The sequence below is a fragment of the Suillus subalutaceus genome (assembly GCF_016647625.1).
Source record: "Suillus subalutaceus strain FC151 chromosome Unknown DFJ58scaffold_60, whole genome shotgun sequence".
Classification (NCBI taxonomy): Eukaryota; Fungi; Basidiomycota; class Agaricomycetes; order Boletales; family Suillaceae; genus Suillus; species Suillus subalutaceus.
In genome coordinates this window covers 114325-138094 of record NW_024540309.1, presented here as the reverse complement: position 1 = coordinate 138094, position 23770 = coordinate 114325, and the positions used below count along the sequence as shown (strand labels likewise).

The 23770-nt window shown below is 46.8% G+C and overlaps 5 protein-coding genes across 5 annotated transcripts; 1 reads left to right on the top strand and 4 right to left on the bottom strand.

The window, feature by feature from the left end:
• Window positions 1-1456: 1456 nt before the first annotated feature.
• On the bottom strand, window positions 1457-3008 carry DFJ58DRAFT_885236 (uncharacterized protein; the record flags this gene model as incomplete). The annotated part of the gene is made up of 8 exons (XM_041394626.1): window positions 1457-1513; window positions 1570-1594; window positions 1647-1656; window positions 1715-1765; window positions 1819-1909; window positions 1963-2065; window positions 2121-2164; window positions 2232-3008. 8 exons carry the CDS (start codon window positions 3006-3008, stop codon window positions 1457-1459), a joined length of 1158 nt encoding a protein of 385 aa, XP_041243392.1.
• Window positions 3009-10279: 7271 nt separating this feature from the next.
• DFJ58DRAFT_841872 (uncharacterized protein) lies at window positions 10280-11404 on the bottom strand (the record flags this gene model as incomplete). Its single annotated transcript, XM_041392760.1, has 4 exons — window positions 10280-10608; window positions 10663-10936; window positions 10992-11060; window positions 11108-11404. 4 exons carry the CDS (start codon window positions 11402-11404, stop codon window positions 10280-10282), a joined length of 969 nt encoding a protein of 322 aa, XP_041243391.1.
• A 1313-nt stretch (window positions 11405-12717) lies between these two features.
• DFJ58DRAFT_728509 (uncharacterized protein) lies at window positions 12718-15337 on the bottom strand (the record flags this gene model as incomplete). Its single annotated transcript, XM_041385598.1, has 9 exons — window positions 12718-12756; window positions 12810-13142; window positions 13205-13504; window positions 13558-13977; window positions 14032-14274; window positions 14328-14652; window positions 14736-14934; window positions 14985-15024; window positions 15077-15337. The coding sequence occupies 9 exons, from the start codon at window positions 15335-15337 to the stop codon at window positions 12718-12720; spliced, it is 2160 nt and encodes a 719-aa protein (XP_041243390.1).
• A 582-nt stretch (window positions 15338-15919) lies between these two features.
• DFJ58DRAFT_716592 (uncharacterized protein) lies at window positions 15920-20648 on the top strand (the record flags this gene model as incomplete). Its single annotated transcript, XM_041384233.1, has 9 exons — window positions 15920-16127; window positions 16176-16544; window positions 17049-17239; window positions 17292-17493; window positions 17542-17770; window positions 17823-17955; window positions 18006-18278; window positions 18344-18791; window positions 20014-20648. The coding sequence occupies 9 exons, from the start codon at window positions 15920-15922 to the stop codon at window positions 20646-20648; spliced, it is 2688 nt and encodes an 895-aa protein (XP_041243389.1).
• Window positions 20649-22157: 1509 nt separating this feature from the next.
• Window positions 22158-22635, bottom strand: DFJ58DRAFT_885233 (uncharacterized protein; the record flags this gene model as incomplete). Its single annotated transcript, XM_041394625.1, has 2 exons — window positions 22158-22413; window positions 22445-22635. 2 exons carry the CDS (start codon window positions 22633-22635, stop codon window positions 22158-22160), a joined length of 447 nt encoding a protein of 148 aa, XP_041243388.1.
• Window positions 22636-23770: the final 1135 nt, after the last annotated feature.

Below are 23770 nucleotides of genomic sequence, written 5' to 3'. Positions count from 1 at the left end.
CAAGTGCTCCTCTGGATACGAGTGGAAAGTCGTCCCAAGGGGATTGCTACTGAGAAAGATTCCTCTAGTGAATGGTGAGGGGGATCTTTAACCAGCGATTCGGTCTTGAAGTCTGAATGGGACACTGAGGCAAATAATGCACCCAAAAGCGAAGTGCGCTAGCTAAAGGCGCCTAAACGCGCTAATAAGGCGGAAAGTGCAGAAAAGCGCGCTTCAAATGTCAAAGCGCACTTCGTGCGATCACAATGGAGTGCTTCGAGTAGAGATGACAATCAAAATGGGGAATCAGGACTTTGATAGATGTAGAAATAGACACTTAAAGGTGTCAAAGCGCCAATAGGAAGGAAAACCGGTGTATTCAGATAGAAACTCGAGCTATACACTTCGATGGTAGTGGAGCGGAAGTAAGTGACCGGAAAACAAACATGGTGACGTGTAGGTATGCTAAGCGAGTTCCCACGGCTCGGAGCCGAATAGGAAGTACTAAGGTAAATGGTGAGGTAAGTCAGGGTCCACAACGAGATATGATGATAAGTACTAGTGCCTGCGTGATGGAGTATGAGTTCTGAAGAAGGGAAAACGCACCAATGGACCTTGGAGGACTGGGACGGGACATGCGGAGGACAGGCGATGGATCCTAGGGAAATGCGATGAAGTGCGCCGTAACGCGCTCGAACGCACTTGAACGCGCTGGTACGCGCCAAAGTGCGCGTTGCGCGGAAGTCGTATTAGAAGCGCATTGTAAGGATATCAAGTGCGTCGTGAAAAGCCGTGAATTTGGCCCATATGAGCCTGGAGAAATGTGAATCTCTACACCGGCCTGACTATTTTCTCATTTCCGCAGTGAGTTCCCTAGCCCCTGGACGACTATCTTGACCCGCTTTAGCAATTGCGCGTCAGGTGTGGCAGGTGAATCTCAGATTCGATTAGAGTTTGGGTTGTTTGAGTCTATTTGGTTTTTTGACGTCTCGGTTGATCAACTTGAACCACCTTAGTCACTGTGGAAATGAGAAAATAGTCAGGCCGGATTAGTGTAGGGACAGACCATATATGCGGAATATAAACAGACATCGCATACAACGCAAATCCTGAAGCGCTAGACTAGCGAGAGGTACACAGTGCTGGCTCTAATCCGACACTGGACACATAAATTTTGCAGAGGTAGATTAGTTATCTGTGTATCTAATCCAACAATAGGATCATATCGGAAAACATGACTTGCACATCTGAATTATGTCTGCATACATATACAAAATAGTTCTGATTAGACTCTGCAAAGGATATAGTACAAGAGGTCCATATGCTCCATATGTTTCCTAGGATTCGCCATGCGCTTGCCCATAGCTTCTCACTCGCTCTTCCCTTCGTTCTCCACACCCCACATCCACGATGCATGGATCCCGGGGCCCACAGAGACGCCCTAGCGGTGCCCCCATGTATCCTAACCAACACGGCATTAGTCAAGACCGCCAGTCTCAAATGAGTGGTCCACACCAATTTGGCCAGCCTCATCCTGGGCCATCCCCACTCAACTTGCTCAACGACGACTTGCCGCAGCACGATGAGTACTTCAGTGGACCATGGCTGCCCAATCCTGCAATGGTAAACTTGTCAGAATCACTTCAATGCGAACACAGAAAACTCACATATTATTAGCTAGGGGAAGACAGTGTAAATGAGAATATGGGAAGACCATTGGGCAATAACAACCTACCAGAAACCCCATTCATCCCCAGGCACAACGAGCAGCGTACACCTTCCCTGTCTATGCATGGTGTCAATAATTATATGAACCCCCAGCCGGCCAGTACACCATACCTTGGTCATGGAAACTTGCACACTCCTTTCTCATCAGGCAGTGAGCCACGTTCTCGCTCGCAGTCCTTGGCACCAGGTGGAGGCCACAACCCTGACTATGATCAGTTTGCACGACCTCATCAATCACACAGTGCAGGAACATACCCATACCAACGCGGTGGCTTGCTTTTCCAGGACCAAACTGGAGACATGCAGTACTCGGGTCCACAGGGTAGAACTGCCAGTGCCAGCGAATTGCTGCATCTGTCTGAAAGCATACAACAGTTTTGTAGTAATATTACGACCTCAAACAATGCACTTACAGCACAAGTGCAAACACTTCAAGGCGAGCCATCCAGTAATGCTTCTAAGCCAGGTATCTTCAAGAGAGATTTCAGCTGTTCGGAGAGTGGGAGATAAGGATATTTTATCACCGGGGACTTGACTGCTCGTTGGTTACCCCGCAGAGTGTGTTCTGACAGGAAAAGATCATCGAGGCAGATCGGACAGGTATCCACGGTATGCACTGAACCAGCAGGAGGGAAAACTTTGCGGCAAGAAGGGCAAACAGGAAGAGTGTAGATAGTCTTGTCCACACCAAGTACCCGATTGCTGGATTGAAGCGTTATAAAAGGAGTGTTGATGGCGGGTGCAATCGAGAGTAAAATGCAAGCCAGTATCGCAAGGAGTGCATTGCATGTAACTCGTGGAAGGTGAAACTGAAGGTGAAGCCACGAGACAAGTGCGTATATCACTAGCAGATGGTGAGGGAGGTGCAAAAGATCCGTGTGGTCTTCTCCAGCTGTCGCATTGTTATACGCGTCAAAGTGGTCAACAGCGGCAATAAGAGCCTCGGGACTGCGCATGTTAGGACCAAGGTTGGGCAGAGGGCCGCTGGATGTCGCAATACCAAAATCTACATCTGTAAGTGCCCCGTAATCCAATACAACATCCGCCAAAGGGTCACGAAACTCCGGAGACAAGGGAGGGGGAGGTTCATGTAACGGAACTGAAAATCCTCGAGGAACTGGCTCAATATCTGCATCACCCTGTGAGATGATGCATTGCCCGACACGCCGGGCAAAGTTAGCCTGATCAGCAAGAGTTTGTTGGCATAAGTCAGAGCGCTCATGCGAGCGAAAAACGTGAGGTGGAACAAGAATGCCGTTGCACTTTGTAACTTTGCAGTAGCAGCGTACAGGGGGAGCCATGTTGGTCGATCGATACAGGGTTCGGATGTGTTTGAGTAGTATGGTCTAAGAGGACATAATGATATCGATATCTAGACATGTCAGACTGTATGCAGTCATGTGAGCAAAACTCCCGTACTAGTAGAGCAGGTGTAACGCGGGACTTAGACAAATTTTTGAAAAACTCACTTTGCTTCAAGCGCGACCTAAACAGATGTCGAAATATTGAATATGCGGTGTTGATTAGTGGTGGAATTGCAGGTATTTGAAGAGAATAAACGGGGTCCGAATAGACGTGTTGACGAAGTTGGAAAAGTGTCTGTTTACATGTGTTGCTCCGGAGCGAGCGAGCAAAATTTGCGACATCTTGGATTTATGTCTGATTACAAGCTAGGTACGTTTAGAGTCGTGTTACACGCGCCGTCTCCCTCTGATTAGGGTCTGCCTAAAATCTCGTTTCCGCAGTGACTCTTGAAGATGGGACATGTAGTCCGGGTGAGATAAAACTTCAAATCATCAGGACTATAACCGTAAGCGATGCACACAACCGCCTTATATCCGTCTGACAGCGCCCGGCGGTCTCATCTCAACTTTGGTAAGTACCTCAACCACCTTCCTTCCTACATACATATCCTCTATCTCTCTTAGGCAAACCTTAGACAATTAACTGTCCCATGGCCTTGTCATCTGATCGAATGTCAGTTCCTCTCAAAATATCGGATGCGTCGAACTTCGCAGACATGATATTAAGAGCCTCATATTCTCTCCTCGGACCTCCAACCGCGATCACTCCCATATGTGTTCACGCCTCTGTGGAAATGAAGACACCGCTACGCTAAGCCCTGCATTGGAGAGGGTAAAGTAGCCACGGAAATTGTCAATATGCACCACCCAACAATGAGTCACAGTCTACTTCTCCTAGTCTCATATGCAGAGATTCACATTTATCGCAAGTTCAATGCATATTTGTGAAACTCAATTGTATACTCTTCCTGTTGAGTCTCCAGAAACCGACTATCGAAGAGCTCCTTGACGAGGATGTCCATTGTGACAACCTGGTGCACCTGCGTCCAATATCACTCTCAATTCAATGTCATCTATCGTGCCGGAACTTCTCATGTTAGTCCCTACTCTTCGCATTGCCTCAATTTCATCCCCCGTTCGCTTGCTTTCGCCCAGTGTCCAGTTGTTTTTTCACGCCCCACACCTCACCACATCCTCACGCATCGTTTTCATAGTGCTCTCGTTCTCACCGCTTCCTCATGGATTTCCTCATGGATTTCGCGATTACATGCTGTACTGTACAGTGAACACTTGCAATGAATAAATATTCCATCCTATCCTGTTATCTCGGATGTTTAGCCCACTTTGAATGTACCCTACTTGAACAACCACGATCGCAACAACGATGTCCTCCTGTTCAGTTTCTCAGTCCGCTATGAGGAAGTACCGATGCTATGCATCACTTCAACACTATCCACGACTCACGCGCAACTGCATCTCTGATAGAATCGGCATGCCTTGTCCGTCGTTACGTGCTCTCACAAACTAGCACGAACATCATAAGTACTGCTACACAGTCAGCTCAAGTCGTTCACATGGACAACCCTAAACTCAGGTTATATGCTGGGTATAGAATAGAATACGAAGTATGATCTACTGTACACTCAGTCACATGTAAATTGTATCTAAAATCTTCATGATGGATACATTGCTGCGATCATCGTTGGTACTAAGGTCTGCAAGTGTTGATGTTAGTAAACGCGGGGAACAAAAGGGTTTCGAAGAGACTCACTCCTCTCGGCACTTTTGCCAGTGTTGTCCATGTGCCATACGACTCAAATCAAGCTCAGTACCTCTGGGTATCACTAATGCAGTCCCAGGGCTCCACAATAAATGTCGATAAGCGGGTGGTACCCAAAATAACAGCCGACGTTCGGGTCCTATCACCTACCCACTGCGATCATCCAGGAGAAAGGGGGTCGAACTGCGGTCATCATGGGATGACCCCTCCGTTAACTCAGAAGTGTCACAGAGCGAACTGCGGTCATCATGGGATGCCCCCTCCATTAACTCAGAAGTGTTGCAGAGAGCATGGATAGATTTGGATGAGAAGCGAATGAAGTGATTGTTCGGAGTGTTCAATATCATGGCAGTGGTGGCCTCGATCGTGTGATGTTCAACATCTGAGAATGCTGGATGATTTAACTCGGCACACTGTTGCGATGGCTGCCCCATCACTGCATACCACAGCCGAACAGTGTGATCTCTTGAACCAGTGACGATGCGAGTGCCGTCCGGCGAGAACGAGACCGACAAAACCAGAGAAGTGTGTCCCCGTAAGGGCTCACCGACTGGCTCCCCCGTCTCTGCATCCCACAGCCGAACAGTGCTATCCTTTGAACCAGTGACGATGCGAGTGCCGTCCGGCGAGAACGAGACCGAGTTAACTGATCCAGTGTGCCCCCAAAAGGGCTCACCCACTGCCTCCCCCGTCCCTGCATCCCACAGCCGAACAGTCTGATCCATTGAACCAGTGACGATGCGAGTGCCGTCCGGCGAGAACGAGACCGAGTTAACTAAAGAAGTGTGCCCCCTGAGCACGGTCTGAACAGCCGGCCAGTTTTTATCACATCCAGATGCCACACGAAGAGTATTCGGAAACCATGCAGAAAACTTTCTTGATAGCGGAGAGTTGGCAGGCGAGAATGAGAGTGCTGATATATACAGATGTGGTGTGCTTTGTAAAATGATACCGCCGAAGACTTGAATGAACCTCTGTACGTCCATTGCAATCGACGAGATATCTTTGAATTTGGGATGGCCCTGTGCTTGCGCATGAGCGCTTTATCTGACACCTAGTAGCAATGTGCTCACCTTCAGCCACTGGGCAATGGGCGGAAGGGCACCAACTGCACCCCTGAGCGCATTGGTCAGGGCGAGTGACTCCAGCCAGAAAAACACCCGCTCATGGTCGAATAACAGTGTCACTTCTTTCGTGAGTTCCTTGTCGAAGGCTGTGTTTAGTACGTGCGACGTCCAAAATCGAGATGAATATGACAGATGTGGGGGGATGCATTTTTGGACTCGCTGTTGTAGACCGGGATCTTCGCTATTGGGCAGATACGACGACTTTAAAGCACAGATATTGAAGCAAAGACCGTGTTCCATCACTCGAAGTGACGCGAATGCAAGGTCGCATTGCGGCTTTGACAGGTCAATGAAAAATTCTTTACTGGATTCTTCGTCAGTCAAGAAATCATGAAAGGACACGTGGAGGGGTCGGATTGGGGAATCTGGGTTGGTGGTGCCGCTGAGGAGGGAGCCCATGCTTTTTACCACAAGCCCCACGTCGAAATTGTCCTCTCGCATTGGAAAATGGGACCTCATGGCGTTCAGGGAAGCTAAAGGAAGGGGTTCAGCTGTGCCCAGTATTTGTCCCATCACTGAGCGAAATCTCGCCAACTTCGTTGAACGCAGTTTCGGCGGATCCGGAGATGTATCCCTGGGCATGATATTTGTTAAAATGAGGTCATACATGTTGTGCAACAGCTTGCTTCTCTCAGCAGGATTGTGTGATACCACAGCCTCGTAGTAATCCTTTGGAGATACCATATCGGACTCTTTGATGTATCCGCAGGCGAGACGCGCCCACTCGAAAAGTCCATCAGCTTTCTCAGCGAGGACTGCGAACTCTCTGTCCTGGAAATCCAGCCCTTCCAACTCCTTGGATACATAAGCACGGATGTCACACTTTGCAAATTCTGGTGGAATATCATCCATCGACATCTGTCGAATATGATGAACACCACGAAACTTCTCTTCGATATCACCAAGCGGCCGAGAGGTAACAATGAAGCGGAAGTTGCCAGGAAGGTTTGTGATTTTTGGAACGTCGGGGTTTGGATGTTTGCCAGTTAGAATACGGAGGAGGTCCATTCGTGTCTTTACTCCACCGCTCTCGTCCAGTGCATCGATCACGGTCACGATGGGTCCCACAATCGACGCACATGACTTCCCCAGTGGTTCGACAAGAAGGTTCTGCCACTGCTGAATGATATCCGCTGTGTTCTTGAGCGAATTCGCGGTCTTAACTGCATCTGCTAATGCCCGCCTCATCTCCGGATCACGGTCAGCCAGGTCGTGCGCAATCGTGGAAAAGATCTTTTCATGGCGATCATCTACTCCCCGGTCAAAACAGTAACACGAACCAAGCCCTCCCACGTCTTTGAACCACTTAGCAATGGTGTGGGCGATGGCCGATTTGCCCTTGCCCGCAGGGCCAGATAGCCACAGCACGCATGGAACCTTGTCCCCAGTGCTGTTGACCCATTCCGTGATCTGGGAAAGGATTTCTGTGCGCGTCCCTTGAAGGCATTCTTTTCTGGTATCTAGTCCCGCGCGATCTGCATAAGTCATACCGCTGAGGTCCAATGTTTCTGAAAAAGGTATGAATATATGTGAAGTCATAAGGACGTCCGAACCCTTACCCATACGATGGATGTGTATGGCTATGTTGTTGACGTGTGTGCGTATGTTGTGGACGCCTATGGCTACGTCGCGAGCCTGGTCCCGCAAGTTTTGCATGAGCCTATCAAACACGTCGTTGTACTTTATGATCGTATCGTCTGTTTCTGAGACAACATCCTTTCCAAGTGTCTTCCCTATGATGATGGTAAAAGCTTGAGACGGTAAGGTGCGCAACAGCTTGTTAAGACTCACAAAAATTCTTGGTCTTCGAATAATTATTTATAAAATGGGCACATTCACGGGTCTGCTGAGAAATCTTGCCAAGGATGATGCGCATCGACGAGAGTTGGTCAAGCATGTCGTCTTGTGTTATGAAGCTGTAAACATCGCATATCTTCTTGAGAAGTTTGAGTACCGTTGCGTCGCGATCCGCATGAGCTAGAATAATCTGTACAAATGATTGCTGAGTGGTGGGAGACAGGAAGAGAAAAAGAGAAAACATACTTTGGCTGCAAAAGACAACACGCCCAGTGCCATCTTTGCATATGGATGTACCTGTGGAACTAGATTAGTTTGGTTCTGATCGAGAGGAGGGCCTGCATACATCCGCAATCTTTCCGATAACAGCGTCGAATATCCTGAGGGGTTCGAGATATGTGTCTTTGAAACTGCCAGCAGCATCGAGATCTTCTGGTGTATCTTGAACATGAGAAACCACAGCCTCCACTTCCACACCAGATGGAGCCGCGTGAACCTGCGCGACCACCAGTATTTAGAGAGAGAACAGAGACTAGAGGATAAGTATGAGAACTTACCTCGGGATTAGGGGTCGATGAAGCACGTTGATGAGTGACATTCGGGGGAAGAGGGTTGCGGGTACGGGAATCCTTTGAGCGCTTATGGCAATCTTAGTCGTATTCCAGGACACTCATTATACATGTTCGTGGACTCACCAATATCCTTAACTTCCTCGCACCGTCCTTCATCTTCTTCAGAAGTCGACCGAGTTTACCACGGGGTCGGTGCTAAACGAAGGATGTGTCAATGTTCGGAATGGAGTGGACTGAGTGATCCTCATCAATCACGTACCGAGCCAGTTGTGTGAGTCGAATCCCTCCGAGTCGGAGTCGATGAGCTGCCTTTTCTCATTGTGAATAGCAGTTGAAGCGAAGCAAGATGATGAGTAAGGGTCCTAGGGTCAACATCATCTATATAAAATAAATTTTGTCTTGAGGAAGTTCAGGTATAACCTAGTGCAATAGAAGTATCAATATAATCTGTCAAATTTTCTCGCATATGTAATACATACTTTGATGACGATGTGAGCATGTGGAAGACCTCGCTTTTGGAATTCAATGATTTTGATGATATACTTCACTTCTCCAAGACATTTGCGGAGAATGTCAAGTAACCGTTTCAATCGCAATTTGAATGCTCGTGCGGTGACTACAGGAGCCTCGGCCGCTGTTTGGTCTGGTCTGAGCCATGCTCTAATTTCAGGCCAATCTGGATTGCAAGTCATGGTAATAAAAAACGAAGGACGATCGAAAGCACGGGCAAGTGCAAGACTGTCTGCAGTTTCTTCTGATGCCCAATGTCGTGAACCGATGAAACTGGTGGGTAATTCAATATTTGGGATTTCATCATGTTGTCCTTCGGGTGTAGAGAGTTGTGCATGACTTGTGCGATTTCTGCGAATGTAGCCGAGTCCTTCTTCTTCTATGCGCGAGTACATGTCAACAATATATTCTGATGCGACACGACCAAAGTGTAGAAAACGGTCTTCTGTGAGAAGACGGGACTTGTACCACTGTTGTTGTGTGAAGTCAAATGGACGTGTAAGATGTTGAGGACGTGATGGATCATCTGCCGTCAGGCCCCATCCTAATGTTCCATGTGGAAAAAGCAGTGGGTATTGCAGAGGTTCATAGTGTCGGGAATATATAGGAACAAAGGTAGGTTCTCGATCGGAGTTATGCCATATGAGGATATTGCGTGGCTGGACAGACATTGAGTTAGCAGCATGCATAATTGCTGCAAAATCATTGTTTGAAGATGATTCAGAAAGTTCAAGCGCAGTTGTTGTTGTATCGGGAATATGATGAAATTGCTGAAGGTGGGCTACATATGGATTGCACATGTGCAAATCAGCACGGAGTGCTTGTGTCCACTCGATCGGCACATCAAAAAGGTTTCCATGTGAATCTCTCTCCGACTCATCATATAAAAACCAGTGGAATGAATGATCTTGTTCAGAAATATCGAAAATGCGGTGATAAGTCCTGCCCGTGATGGCGACCGATGATATTCCAGTTTGAAAGTGAGCAAATCCTTTACTTGAACCAATGGCAGTAAATGAAAAGAGATTGTTAAGACGACGGGATGAGAGGGAGATGTTATGTGAAAGTGTAGCAGAGTTAAGAATATTGGTGATGTTGGGGGGCAGAAGAGGGTAGCGGCGGTACTATATATGTGCCATTGTTGCAGCAGAAGGAATTGTTCTCACGTTTCTGAGCAGCCTGGTGTTCACGAAAAGATGGATCTAATCAACGCCTCCGTGATCGTCCTGCATCTTGTTCTCTATTTAGTGGCATGAGTGGGTGATTAAGAAAAAGGCATTATTTGGCTGCAAATTATATATTGTGTTAATTTGTTTTGGTCAATGGATCATAATGCACTGGACGAGTAAGACTGCCAAGATTTAATATCACGACAGATCAAATGGAAGATTGGAGCAGTGACATGTAAATCATTGATGAAGGTACATATTTGGTAAAATTACAACATGGAGTTCTACATTGTTTACAATTCAGAGTACAAAACTAATCGACTTCGCTGAGGGGGCTGCCAGAACAACCCTCAATAAATTCGTGTTTCACTTTAACACCATCATTCTCTCTTGCAGGGGTATTTGTGGCAGCTTTTTGCTTGCCCTTACTCCTCGTGGCCTTGCCTGGTTTCGCAGTAGCTGCACGTTTGGCTGGATGTGGATCATCTTCTGCACCATCAGAGTGAGTATCTTCATGCGCATGCTTGGAAAGAGAAAACTGTGTATCTTCGGTGACAGACTTCGACGGGGAAGAAGTAGTGTGGTCATTAGTGGTGGACTTGGATGGGGACTTATTCCCCCAATTCCACTTCGTGCTTTTCCCTTTGATTGGATCAGTAAATCTATCAATACTGGAAAGCAAGGGAGATCACGAACCTTTTGCAGGAGAAGGAGCAGAGTCTGACGTCAGGAACGCAAGTTCTTTTACCTCCAAGGGGAGCCGTTTGATGGCACCACCGTGATCAGAAACAGGTTCGGATACAATGAAACCAGTGACAACAATCGTGGAACCAAGTTTCGGGATGCCAAGAGATTGGAACCATTTGTTGTCAGGTGGATATGAGCAAATATAGGATGCAAGATGAGTGTCACCAGCAACATATTGGTTTATGTTGAGATGAAATGCGTGATTGGAAGACTTCTGACCAGACTACGAAACAGAATGAATATTCAGATGAGTGAGCATAAAAGATGTCAAAACTGACCACTCCAGCTATGATGACAACTGGCCGCATTGGTGCAGTATCGGATGGCATCTCTTGTAACTGCAAGGACTGTTGAGCCGGAAAAAAAATGCGAGTGGAAGATTTCGCAAACATACCATCATTGCATCAATTTCAATATCATAATCTTCCGTAGAGTTGCCTTCACCGACGCAGGTGTTTTCGCGTACAGAGGCAGCTTTGCCTACAACAAAATACAACCTGTTGTCAAGCAGATCCATATTTGCTTGAGCTACGAAGTAATGTACAACGGCTTGAGCCGAGCAAGGAGAACCATCCTCAGAAAGGCCAAGATAGACCTCCCCGTTGTATGTGATGGTTTTAGGCTTCTGAGCAAAGATGTGGCGTGAGTTGGTCAAAGGAAGAATTCCAATCAGAATGGATGAACCGGGCATGATAGAGCTTATAAGTACAAAACTTGAAATCAATGAAAAGCACAAATAGCGCGACATGCAAAGATCAAATTTATACTTTTGGCAGTGTAGAAATGACATCAACATGTGGAGTCGCATTTTGTATTGGCGCGGGCGGGACATGGCCACAATGTTGTAAGACGTGGATCAGAGCTATGGTGTGAAATAGTCAGCAGGTTTCTGAAATCATCATCGTCACTAGTCGGAAACGAAATAGTATACGGCCTTTTTTCATTTTAATTTGTTTACACAAAGACAGCAACATTTTTGTTTCCTTTTAAGAGAAACTGAAAGGAGTCGCCCAAAGGATGTGTGGAATGATGACGGCAGAATGATGTATGGAGAGGAGGGATGACCGATAATGCAGTACTGTTATTGTTAACGATTTAGAAGGAAAAAATGAATTTCCGAATAGAGACGATGTTGCTCAAGTAAGTGCACGCGAGACGCACGCGGGTGGACGCCGCGCTCCAAGTCATCATAAGATTATATATTGTGGATGGAATAGGCCGTTCTTAGTACAAGCCTCGAGGCGTTAACGTTGCAGCTGTTAGATCATATTTGGTAGGAACAGTAAATGCAAATTTGCACAAGATTGCTCACAAGCGCTCACAAAACGCTCGTGTGGATATGCTTTTTAGTTAGCTCAGGTCATCATCCGTAAACACTCGCTTTTAGTTAAATTAGACCCTGATGCACATCAGACGCGAGATCGGTAGTTATCAATTCGATTATCAAAAAGATGTGTATGATCTATTGCATTATCTGTACAGTGCTATCTAATCCGAGTCAGATGACAACGAGCTCCCACCCTCTCTTGCCTGTGATGGTCCAATCGCTAATATATACTCCAGATATCTTTTGAACTCAACCTTCTCTGCGGGAGTAAGATTGTCAATCGCCTTGAGAATCTGACTGAACTTGGATCGATGGATTTGTCCACCGAAGGAGCCAACATGCAAGTCTTCCTCTCCTTGTTCAGACAATGAGCAGTGCATCAGCAAAATCACTGATTCCCTTTTTGTACTTAAATGACTTAATAAGCTCAAATAAGCAAAGATCAGCGGGCAACTTATTCAGACAAGTCAATCTCTGATTTTCGTCTTAATCTCACTTATCCCTCTGGTAGTAAGACTGAAAAAGTGTGCATTGCGATCAAACAGCAAAATCAGTAAGGAAAAATAAGGTGGCAAAATAACTTGGATCTATTAGTGATAGTACGGGTAGGATCCAGAAAACGGATAGGAAAAATGTGGAGAGTCTGTTATTGGCGTCAAAGGGAAAGAAAAAAAACACTACAGCTGAAGTTGTGTCAAAGCGCATAGGGTAGTATTCTATTTAAAAAAATGAAGTCAGCAGTGATAACGCTAAGTGGGGAGTGAAAAACTTCACAAATGAGGGCGCGCTCGTCAACACTCTGAGTCTCCTCAATATCTTCATCCGAGGCATCTCCCCTCGCAGACTTCTTCATGTACCTTCGTGCGCGCGAAATGATGATTAGTTTTGAGTCCTCGTTCCTGTTGCTGATCGACTTCCTGTATGCTTCTGTCTCGTTGTGCCAGTTAGTGAAGGAAAATTTGTAACATCCGCTCAACATCTTGCCCGTTGCCTTGTTGTGTTTTGCCGGGAGCTTGACAGAAAACTTGCCAGTGGCCATAGACGCGAGAACTTCATCGACATTGATGATGCTGTCTTCGACAAACTTGAGGGCATGTTCAAGCTGGAAACAATCAGAAAAGAAACATGGTTTTAAAAAAAACTCATGGCAACGACGCAGAGCACAATAACACCATCCATACCTTTGCCCAAAGCGAGCTCATCGGTATTCAATGCAGGTACACTGGCATAGTCAACAATGGCACTGAGGTGAGTGGATGCGATCATTTGCAGTACAAATGCGGACAGGTAGGCTGTCTCCCGTGATATGTTATCCGGGTCTTCATAAACGAATGCGCAATCCTTCAAGAGTTGCTTGGTGACGAGGTCATCTGGTGCATCTTTGATGCGAGGGCAGAAATCGACGACGATCACAAGTGCTGTCGAGCCAATGTTGCTCCTCCACTCTGAGAGCTGCTGTTGTGTCTAAAAATGCATATGAAAGACATGACAAAAAATAACAATAACTATGAACTTACCACTGCGAATACAGCACCATTGGGATTCACCTTGTACTTGACATCAGGGTAGACCACATCAAAGATCTCCTGCAGTGCGTCTGCCATCAGAGACTTGGAAATTTCCCATGGATTAGCTTGACTTCCAGCCCAGAGAAGTGCTGTAGACAAGAAGGCCTTCACCCACTTTGAGTCGGCAGGTACTGGGAGATCATTGTTGTGATATTGACCGCGCGGCTTAACAACCTCCTTTGCAGTAGCCTTCTGTAAGGCCTGTGGGACTTGGGTGCTGGGAGGAGGTACAACATCGTCATAATAACCCGCTGGGACTTGGGTTGAGGGCGGAGGCACAAGATCACTGCAGCTGGTAACCTCAGAGCTTTCTTTCTTCAACTTTTTGAATGGTGGAGGGGTAGCGCTCTGAGATACAATAGTAGATGTCTGAAATACACATGCTGAATCAGATCATCACACAAGATGAAAAAATCCACGTACTGATGTAGTTTTGCGAGAAACACGGCCCTTCTCAATGGCGGGAATTGATCTAACTTTGGGCAAGAGACTTTCCTGTAAATCATCAGCCGAAAAGTCAGTATCATCAATGGCCTCAGACGCGGTCTCATCAACAAAATCCCTGTCATCATCAGCCTTACGCTTGATACTACCAGGCTGAGCAGAAAACATTATCTGCTCAGGCTCAGAGTCACTCTCGCTGGCGGGAACAATTAGAGTAGACTTCTGAAATTGAACTGAGTCCTTGAACTGAATTGCCGATGGGAAGGATGACTTACTTTAATCGCCTGTTTCCCTTTCTTCCTAGGCAGTACAGCTGGACGCTGTTCAAGAGCCTCAGGGTCATCAAGACTATCGTCGCTGACCATGAGGACATCATTGGACTCAGGTGCGCTAATCGATTGCTTCTGATTGATGTGCACAGGTTTGGCCTTGGAACTGGTCTTGGTACTAGTGGTAAATACTGATGAGGGCGGAGTGGTTGCAGCGTGAGAAGCAGAAAAGGTGTTTGATCTGGAGCTTGGTGTAGCAGACCTCGGTTCAGCTGGTACATCGTTAGCCCAGTCGTTGATAAAACCGCCGAGTGAGAGTTTTTTAGTTGTACTTGAAACCGCACAATTTATAAAAAAAAAGAGTTGATTCACTGAGTGAAAACATTGTTTTGATGAAGAGTGTGTTGGACTCACGACAAAGGTGCCTTGTTGCCTTTCTTATCATTCAAGGCACATGCATCAGAATTGATGTTATTGGTCTTGCAGGCATTCTTGATGGCTTCCTTCAGCAACATTTTTGCTGCCTTCTCTTTCTTTTTCTTCCCACCAACAACTTCAGCTTCTCCGTCGCTCAGTAGAGTGTCCTCTGCATCAACACAAGTGGTTTGACCATCTGGTGAGTGTCAATATCAGTTTCTATTCTCAATGTGACGTTTATCATACCATCAGTAATATCTGTGCTAGAGGTTTTTTTTGCCTTTGGCTACAGGATGAGGACGAGGATGAACAGGCTTTGCCTTGATACCTCCCCGCACTTCGGCTTCAAGAGCCACCATATCATCCTCAATACCAGCGATCCATTGAGCGGCCTTCTGAATATGCGTGCTCATCTGTTCCGGGCTTTCGTTCGCATATGGGTCGTCAGTGACCTTCGAGTTCTTGGTATGTGGTTTCCTTTTTGTATTTTGCAGTCGTTCCTCAGCTTCGGCCTCTAAAACAGGCCTGCCAGGATGAGCGTTGGCATTCGCAGGACAAGTTCGACGGGTGGACACTTCTTGCGAGGGTTTGGGTGCCATGGTTGATGAGAGGAGTAGACGAGGTAGAGCAAAGGCGCAAAAAATGCAAGGTACTGGTCCCGGGGATTATGCTGACTTTTCTCTTACGTTCTTGAACTGCCGTAGGCAACGGCTCAATTTTCGACGGTACTACCCTGCTTAGTCCTAATTAAGTTACTCTCAGAGGTTCACATTCAATCATTCACTCGCTTTCTTTTCGAGTCTTCATTCTGCACTCTAGTGCCATGCTGCCCACTCGAAAGAAACATATTTCATATCAATTTCCTTGTGGCCGTCCTGGATGTAAGAAGTACTTCAAATCTCTCAGCGGACGCACAAGGCACCGCACTGCCATGCACCCATTTATGAGCAGGGAAACTACAAAGGGAGCTGGGTCGCAGGACATGGACATTGATGGTGAGTCCCGCATCTGTTTCACTCAGTAATTAATGTCTTTATTCTGACCCTGATTTCTTAAGAATGTGGTTCAAATTGCTCATCTCTGGTGCTGCCAGCACAGGAAGGAGATTATGACATGAACTTTGCTGGTGAGTCCCATCAGTGATACCCGACCCACAACAGTTATAACGCTACTTATTAAAGATGGACCACACCTTTCATCTCCACCACCACCAGGGCAAGTTGACGGTGATATTGGTGGTGAGTCTCAGTCTTGATGTCAGCGTGTTTTTTCTGACAGTGCCTTCTGAAGACGCCCGCCATTCATCTGTACCACCAGCTCATGAAGTAGACGCCGAATTCCATGGCACGGGCAAGAACTTGTTCTGCAACTATCACACTGGTTTGAATGGTGAGCACGCCTTATTCTTATAGCTATCTAACGCTAATGGAGTCCCAGCTCAACCATGTGATGCAAATGGCCATTTTTTACCGCCTAGTACTCCACCACTGCCTCTCACAGAACAGTTACCTGATGACTGGTCACCGTTCCGCAACTGTACTGAATTTGAGACGGCCGAATTCTTGTACAGCCGCGCACAAATGTCTGCGCCAAATATCAACACTCTCCTTGATCTCTGGGCTGCGTCACTCCTCAAACATGGCGATATGCCGCCTTTTGCGGATCATAAGGACCTCTACAAGACAATTGACAACATCCCCATTGGTGGCGTCAACTGGCAGTCCTTCAAAATTCAGTATTCCGGAGAGAAACCTGATATACTGTCACGAATTCCAAATACAAATCATTACTCTTTCTTGAACACTCGTAAAACACCTGTTAAGCGCCCATCACAAGCGCCTGTTGTTAGCGCTCAGTCAACATCTATACCTATAACCTTCACAAACCCTAACCCGAACTTCTCTATTCCATTAGCGCCCACTACTTCTATCTCCGACATCCCTGAATTCGATTTCCTTACTCAAGCAATCAAGTCACGTGACTCTAGAACCTTCGAGAACTCTTGCACAGCCATCACACGTTCCATGACATCATAGGTGTAGTTATATTTAGATCATCGTACGATTCTCTTTTCTATTTAATGATTGGCTAGTTAGTTCAGATTCAGATTCAGTCTCCGCTTCAATATATGTATATAGGTAGCTCATTGTAGTCAGTAGTTCTTCAGTTCAAACCTCTTTTGTATTAGCTTACTGCTAGCAATCCTAAGACGTCCCTGCTATCCTCTTCTCTTGTTGTGATATCCTTGTTTGAGTCCTAGTCTCTGCCCCTACGTTAATTCGTTATAAGGGTTGTGACATATACCAGCAGATGTGCCTTCATGGATGAGTCAACAATTCGATGTTTGGTATCGCAACCCTCGTGAAGTTGCACGCAACATCCTCGCTAACCCTGACTATGTAAATGACTTCGATTATCGCCCTTTCCATGAATATTCAGTCAGTAAAGAAGAACACCATTACCAAGACTTCATGTCGGGTGACTGGGCCTGGAAGCAAGTGGTACGTGTCTTTCTATTGGATGTTACTTCCTTGTATTGAATATTCTTTCCAGGATATCCTCGCTACTGACCCTGACACGCTCGGTGCGACATTTGTACCCATAATACTCGGAAGCGACAAAACAATGGTATCTGTTGGCACCGGAAACAACGAGTATTATCCGTTGTACCTGTCTATTGGCAATGTACACAACAATGTCCGTCGAGCGCATCGAGATGCGCTCTGTCTTGTTGGCTTTCTTGCCATTCCAAAGAGTAAGTCTTTGACACCTTTTCATACTGTAACTAATCTCAATCTTGCAGCTACCAATGAGCATAAGGAAACCGAAGAATTCTGTGACTTCCGACGCCAAATCTTTCATTCCTCACTTGCGAAGATACTCGAGACTTTCAAGAAACCTATGTCAAAGCCCGAGGTCGCGCGTTTTGGCGATGGACATTATCGACGTGTCCTTTATGGGCTAGGACCATATATTGCAGACTATGAAGAGCAGGTTCTGCTCACATCTATTGTGAGGAATTGGTGTCCAAGGTTCGTCTCACTAGCTCTTCGTGCTGTTCTCCTAATGTTTAATACTTTAAAGATGTCTCGCTCCCCGTGGAAAACTGGACGACGATGAAGCACTATGCCGATGCGAGGCACACAGAGAGGCTCTCTTCAAGGAAGACACGTCTGATGTCCTGCGGCGTGATTTTGGTATTGTGGGGTCTATTGTGGTATGATTTGTTCACTCGCTGCAGTGTTTGCCTGACTTATAAAAATTTAGCCTTTTACTAACGACTTTCCTCGTGCCGACATTCATCAACTGATTGCACCGGATATCCTTCACCAAATCATCAAAGGCTGCTTCAAGGACCATCTTGTGACATGGGTGGAGAAGTACCTCCATCATGTTCACGGTAAAAGGGAGGCTGAACGTCGAATGGATGACATCAACCGACGACTTGCTGCCGCTACTCCCTTCACTGGTTTGCGACGTTTTCCACAGGGTCGTGGATTCAAACAATGGACCGGGGATGACTCTAAGGCACTCATGAAGGTACATTTTTTTTCTGATTGACAGAAGATTTGTTGACTGATACATTACTGTTCAATGGCATCTAGATATATCTACCTGCGATAGAAGGCCACGTACCGACAGACGTCATCCGCACGTTTCGCGCGTTTTTGGAGTTCTGCTATCTTGTTCGAAGGAACGTCATCATGGAGGACACGATCTCACAAATAGAAGATGCACTACGTCGCTTTCACCACTATTGCTCAATATTTCTTTGGTTAGGCGTTGTCCCTACATTCTCGCTCCCTCGTCAGCACTCGATGAAGCACTATCCCGACCTTATCTGTCTATTCGGAGCGCCAAATGGTCTATGTTCGTCGATGATGGAAAATAAGCATATTAAAGCTGTGAAGCAACCGTGGCGTTGGTCAAACAGATATAATGCGCTTGGACAGATGCTTGTGACAAATCAGCGACTCGACAAAATCGCTGCTTTGCGTGTAGACTTCGCAAAATGTGGTATGCTCAATGGTACATGTCTTAGTGATGCCTCAGGTAAGTAAATCGAGACTATGATATCATGCTTCGCTGATTTCAATTAGGTTGTCTCGATACTTCATGCAATGACCCTCCTGCCAAACCTCCTGACACCAGTCCTGATGTAGAGACTCGCGTTTCTGCAGGCACATATGGGCCCATTTCGCACCTTTTCACAACTCATGACAATTGGCCTTCAATGCACGACTTGCACCATCAGCTATATTCGACTTCTATCATGTCCCTAGTCGTTTTATGCACAACGCACAGCTTTCCCGCGAAATGCGCCATAGGCGCGATACATTCCCGCACAATGCGCAGTATTCCCACACGCGCACCTTGCGCGCTTTCTCGTGCTTAAGCGCCCTGCAAGCGCCCTGCATTGCCCTCATCGCCTATCATCCAGGAACGTCCCTCTATGTCCACCCACCTCATTGGTACGTCATATCCCTTGCCTTGTGGTTTGTAACAAGCATTGCAGCGCTATTACATGTCATTACGTATTCATAGCGCTTATTGCTCCTATCCCTTCCACTTCCAATGCGATTTCCATAGTATAAAGTTTGCTGATTTACTACTTCATCATTATTACTCCCCTTTGCTGTACTTCCCTCGCTATTGGGTTTTACTTTAAAGTAGTAGTCACCACTTGGGCGCACTTTGTGTTTCCAATGGTTATCGTTATCCGCCTATACTAGACCTTTATCCGCGCTCATTATAACACTCGCTCTGCATTTGCACTCACTTTGCACATCCGCTTCCTTATCCGTTTCCTCATCCGGTATGTTCCGCACAATGCGCACCTTAGCGCTCACGTTCCCACGCTCGCGCTTACCTTAGTACGCTCTCTCATGCTTTGCGCTCACTTCGCTTTTCTTCTTGCGCTTTCGCGCATCCATCGCACTTCAAGGGTCTTTCATTCATCTGGTTCTGTGTTCAGTAGCAGTCCCCTTTAGGGTCGAACATTCTTGCATTCTGCGAGTATAGCAGCTAGGCAGAGCCAAGACTCACTTATACTGGTTGAGCATTTTTAGATATTTCATATCAGCCCAGCCAGGTTGAGATCGCCTCACTGATACTGCCGAGGCCAATGATGTTGACTAGGGTGAAATTGATGATGGGCCAACTGAAATCGAGGCCCATGTGCAGCTTGCACAAACATGCCGTGCATATTTCGATCCTTTCACTATATATCACTCACTCACATTGATTTTAGAATGAAAACGTGCCAGAACCATAGCAGCGCTCGCTATTGAGCTTTCTATTCCGAATGTGCAAGATCTTATTGGTCGCTTTCTCTTCGAACAACTTCACCCTCGTGACCCTCGTGACCATGCCACCATCCCACTGCACAGTTTCCCCATCTATGATGGGAAAATCTCTGTGGTTAATTCCGCATCATCAAGATTCTATGCGCCGAGTGACTTAAGTGGGATCGGAGGGATGCGAAGGGAACATATACGATCCTGCCCTAACTGGAGGAATGCGCACACTCGCTATGACTGCATGTTCATAAATGCGCAACCGGACCTTGAAGGAATGCGAGGGCTTCAAATAGCACACGCACTATGCTTCTTCTCCTTCAAGTACAAGTTCGTCTTGTACAAGTGTGCCATCGTTCATTGGTTTGATGTCATAGGTGACACCCCTGATGAAGACACAGGCATGTGGGTAGTTCAGCCGTCCTTTGATGGTCACTCTCTAAATATTTTGGTGATACACATTGACACAATCTATCACGCAGCTCATCTCCTTCCCCATTATGGTGTTGATTTCATCCCTCGTGCTATCAACTTTTCAAACTCTTTAGATAAATTCCGCGCTTTCTATGTCAACAAATTCACCGACCATCATGCATTTGAAATCGCATTTTAATATTGTATCACTCAGCTCCCCTCTCCCATATCTCCAATGACACATCCACCAAATTCATACTCCCTTCATTCATCTCTCTCGGCTCCCCTCTCCCATATCTCCAACGACACATCCGCCGAATTCATATTCCCTTCATTCGACCCGCTGTAGAGACTTGCATTTCTGTGGGCTCATATGGGCTCATTTTACGAATTCTGACAACTGGCCTTCATGGCACAACTCGCACCATCATCCACTATGACTTCCCTATAGAGCGCACCACTTTCCCACGGAACGCGCCATAGGCGCGACACTTTCCCGCACAACGCGCAGTATTCCCGCATGCGCGCCTTGCGCACTTTCTCGTGCTTAAGCACACTATGTCGCACAGCATCCAGGAGCATTCATCCATCGTCCAACCAGTCCCTCGGTATGTCCCTTTTCGTTATCTGACCATATTTAGCATATTACACTTCCCATTTCATTATGCACCCTTACTTTACATCACCTTACCTCATTTACATACTTAGAGCGCTCCCTATTCGGCTCCGAGCCCTGGGAGAGCGCTTAGGTAGAACTTACATACTCTGATGTTCGTTTTACACCCCACTTACACACCCAAACATTCCACCTTACCTTCCTACCACTCAGTATCTATCATCAGTTAGTTCCATGCAATGCATGTGTCCTTCATCATCTTGAGGCCCTAGCATCAGTCTATAGCTAGTGGGCACTATCAGTATCTGTCTAGATCCGCACTTTCCCTCTTATCAGTCCCAGTATCCGTCTTCTACACTTGTGCACTGCTTGCACTACCTTCCTGCGCTCCGCGCACCTTCGCACTTCACTTTCCCGCGCGCGCCTTCAGCGCATTTCTCGCGCTTTCACCGCCATTCACCAGGGTTGTTCAGCATCATTCCGTGGATCCTTGCTTTCCTTGCTTCCCCTTTAGGGTCGAACGTTCTTGCATTCTGCGAGTATAGCAGCTAGGCAGAGCTGAGACTCACTTATACTGGCTGAGCACTTTTCTTATATGTGCCTGCCAGGTTGTGATACCCACACCGCTCAGCTTCCCTCTCCCATATCTCGAATGACACAACCATCTCCTACCAAATTCGTACTCCCTTCCATTTTAATATTGTATCACTCAGCTCCCCTCTCCCATATCTCCAATGACACATCCGCCAAATTCATACTCCCTTCATTCATCTCTCTTGGCTCCCCTCTCCCATATCTTGAATGACACAACCATCTCCTACCAAATTCATACTCCCTTCATTCATCTCTCTCAGCTCCCCTCTCCCATATCTCCAATGACACATCCACCGAATTTGTACTCCCTTCATTCGACCCGCTCAGCTTCCCTCTCCCATATCTCGAACGACACAACCATCTCCTACCAAATTTGTACTCCCTTCATCAACGCCGGCAGCATCTTTCCGAAACACAAAATCCATCCACCTCCTCCAAAAGACCTACCATATGCCAGCTCACACGCAAGCTTCACATCCTCCAAGCGCAAATGCCCTCTCAGACCCTGCTCTCCTTCATGATACGCAGATCTTCACCTTCCTCCCACTCTTCGTACCACGGGACCTTCCTTGCAGGCGCACCTTCTACAGCAGTGGTCTTCTTCTTGCGTTTCCTCTTGCGTGTATTACTTTTACACTCATCAGTTGAATGCTTCATGCACAACTCGACGGTGGGTATCCCCAGACCATCAAGCTCTATGTCTTCCTCGTTCTGCCCACCAACAACTTCAGCGAACAGCTGTATCCCGTGCGCCCTGAAATCTTTGAAAGGGATGAGTGTCACACCTGGTGGGGGTTTTGGAAAGGGCAGAAAGGTAATGACCCATCTTGCATTCTCCTCCCATCTTGTATCCTCCATGGATGCTGCTCGCACGGCTGCCCGTGGCTTCATTCCTGCCAACGATGCCCAAGTAGAGGGATGGAAAAAGGTGTGTTTCGTCTCGTTTGATGATCTCGCTGGATGAGAGCTTATCCATGTCCCAACTGCAGGTAACAGAAGCCGTCCACTGGAGAAGGGCTCTTTCATTTTCCTGCGACTCTGGGCGTTGGGGCGCTGTGAAGGAGTAATTGCAACTAGGCTGGTTAGAAACTAGCGCTATTTATCCAAACAGGCACGAGTGTAATATTCGACCCAAGAGGACTGCTATGGAAGCAACTCCCTTCAAATATGCAAGGGTAGCGATGATGCGAAGGGCTAAATAACCTATAGTGACCTAAGACCAAAAAACCAATGAGTAGCGCTGTAGCGGTCAGCGACTAGCGACAAGTGAGTTCCGACAGAGAAACGTGCACGTAAGTGAGTTGCGCTATGCAAGTTGTCCTATGCGATAGCGCTATGCGACGTCTGACTAGCGACAGTGAGAAGAAATCAAAGGAAGGGAAAGCGAGGAATAAGGTATGATGGTGCAAGTAGAATGCCTGATAGTGACTAGATTATAGCTCGACTACCAATAGCGATCCCGACGTTGCAAAAATCAAACTTATGAGGTAACTTTAGCGACACGCACTTAAAGCAAGTCAAGCGACACGCGATCAGAGAGGTTGGCAAGAGTGGAATCGATTGGACCAAAACTAAGATATAGTGACTAAAGTGACTCCGACACCAGCAAAGGTCCAGGGAAGGGAAGTACTGTACTGTATGTGCGACGGGTCATTTTATCATACTGTGTAAAAGTTTGGGATGCGTAGGCGAGTATAGTAGCGACACTGGTGAGGGCATGATGTAGTGACAGGTAATAGAACATGCAGTGCTGCGGAGCATGAGGACACATGTAATAAGACCTGCGACTGATGAGTAGTGACATTTAAGGAAATATAACACACCAGCGGAGGTAGGTGGACATAGGCAGGACATGGGAGGGTGGAACACCTAGACGTCGGACCGGGTAGCGTGCTATGGGAGAAAAGTGGTTCCAAAGCGGATAGCTTGGGAGCTGAATAGCGCTGGTGACTAGCGTCTTACTCTTTTCTTCTAGGCAAGTCAAAATATGCCTATGGCATTCATACGTGCCTAGCGCCGGTATGATTGTCACACCAGTCCAGCGATTGGGCACTTTGATGCAATTCTCAGCTGATACAACAGAATGCTTACTCATCACACATTGCAAGGAT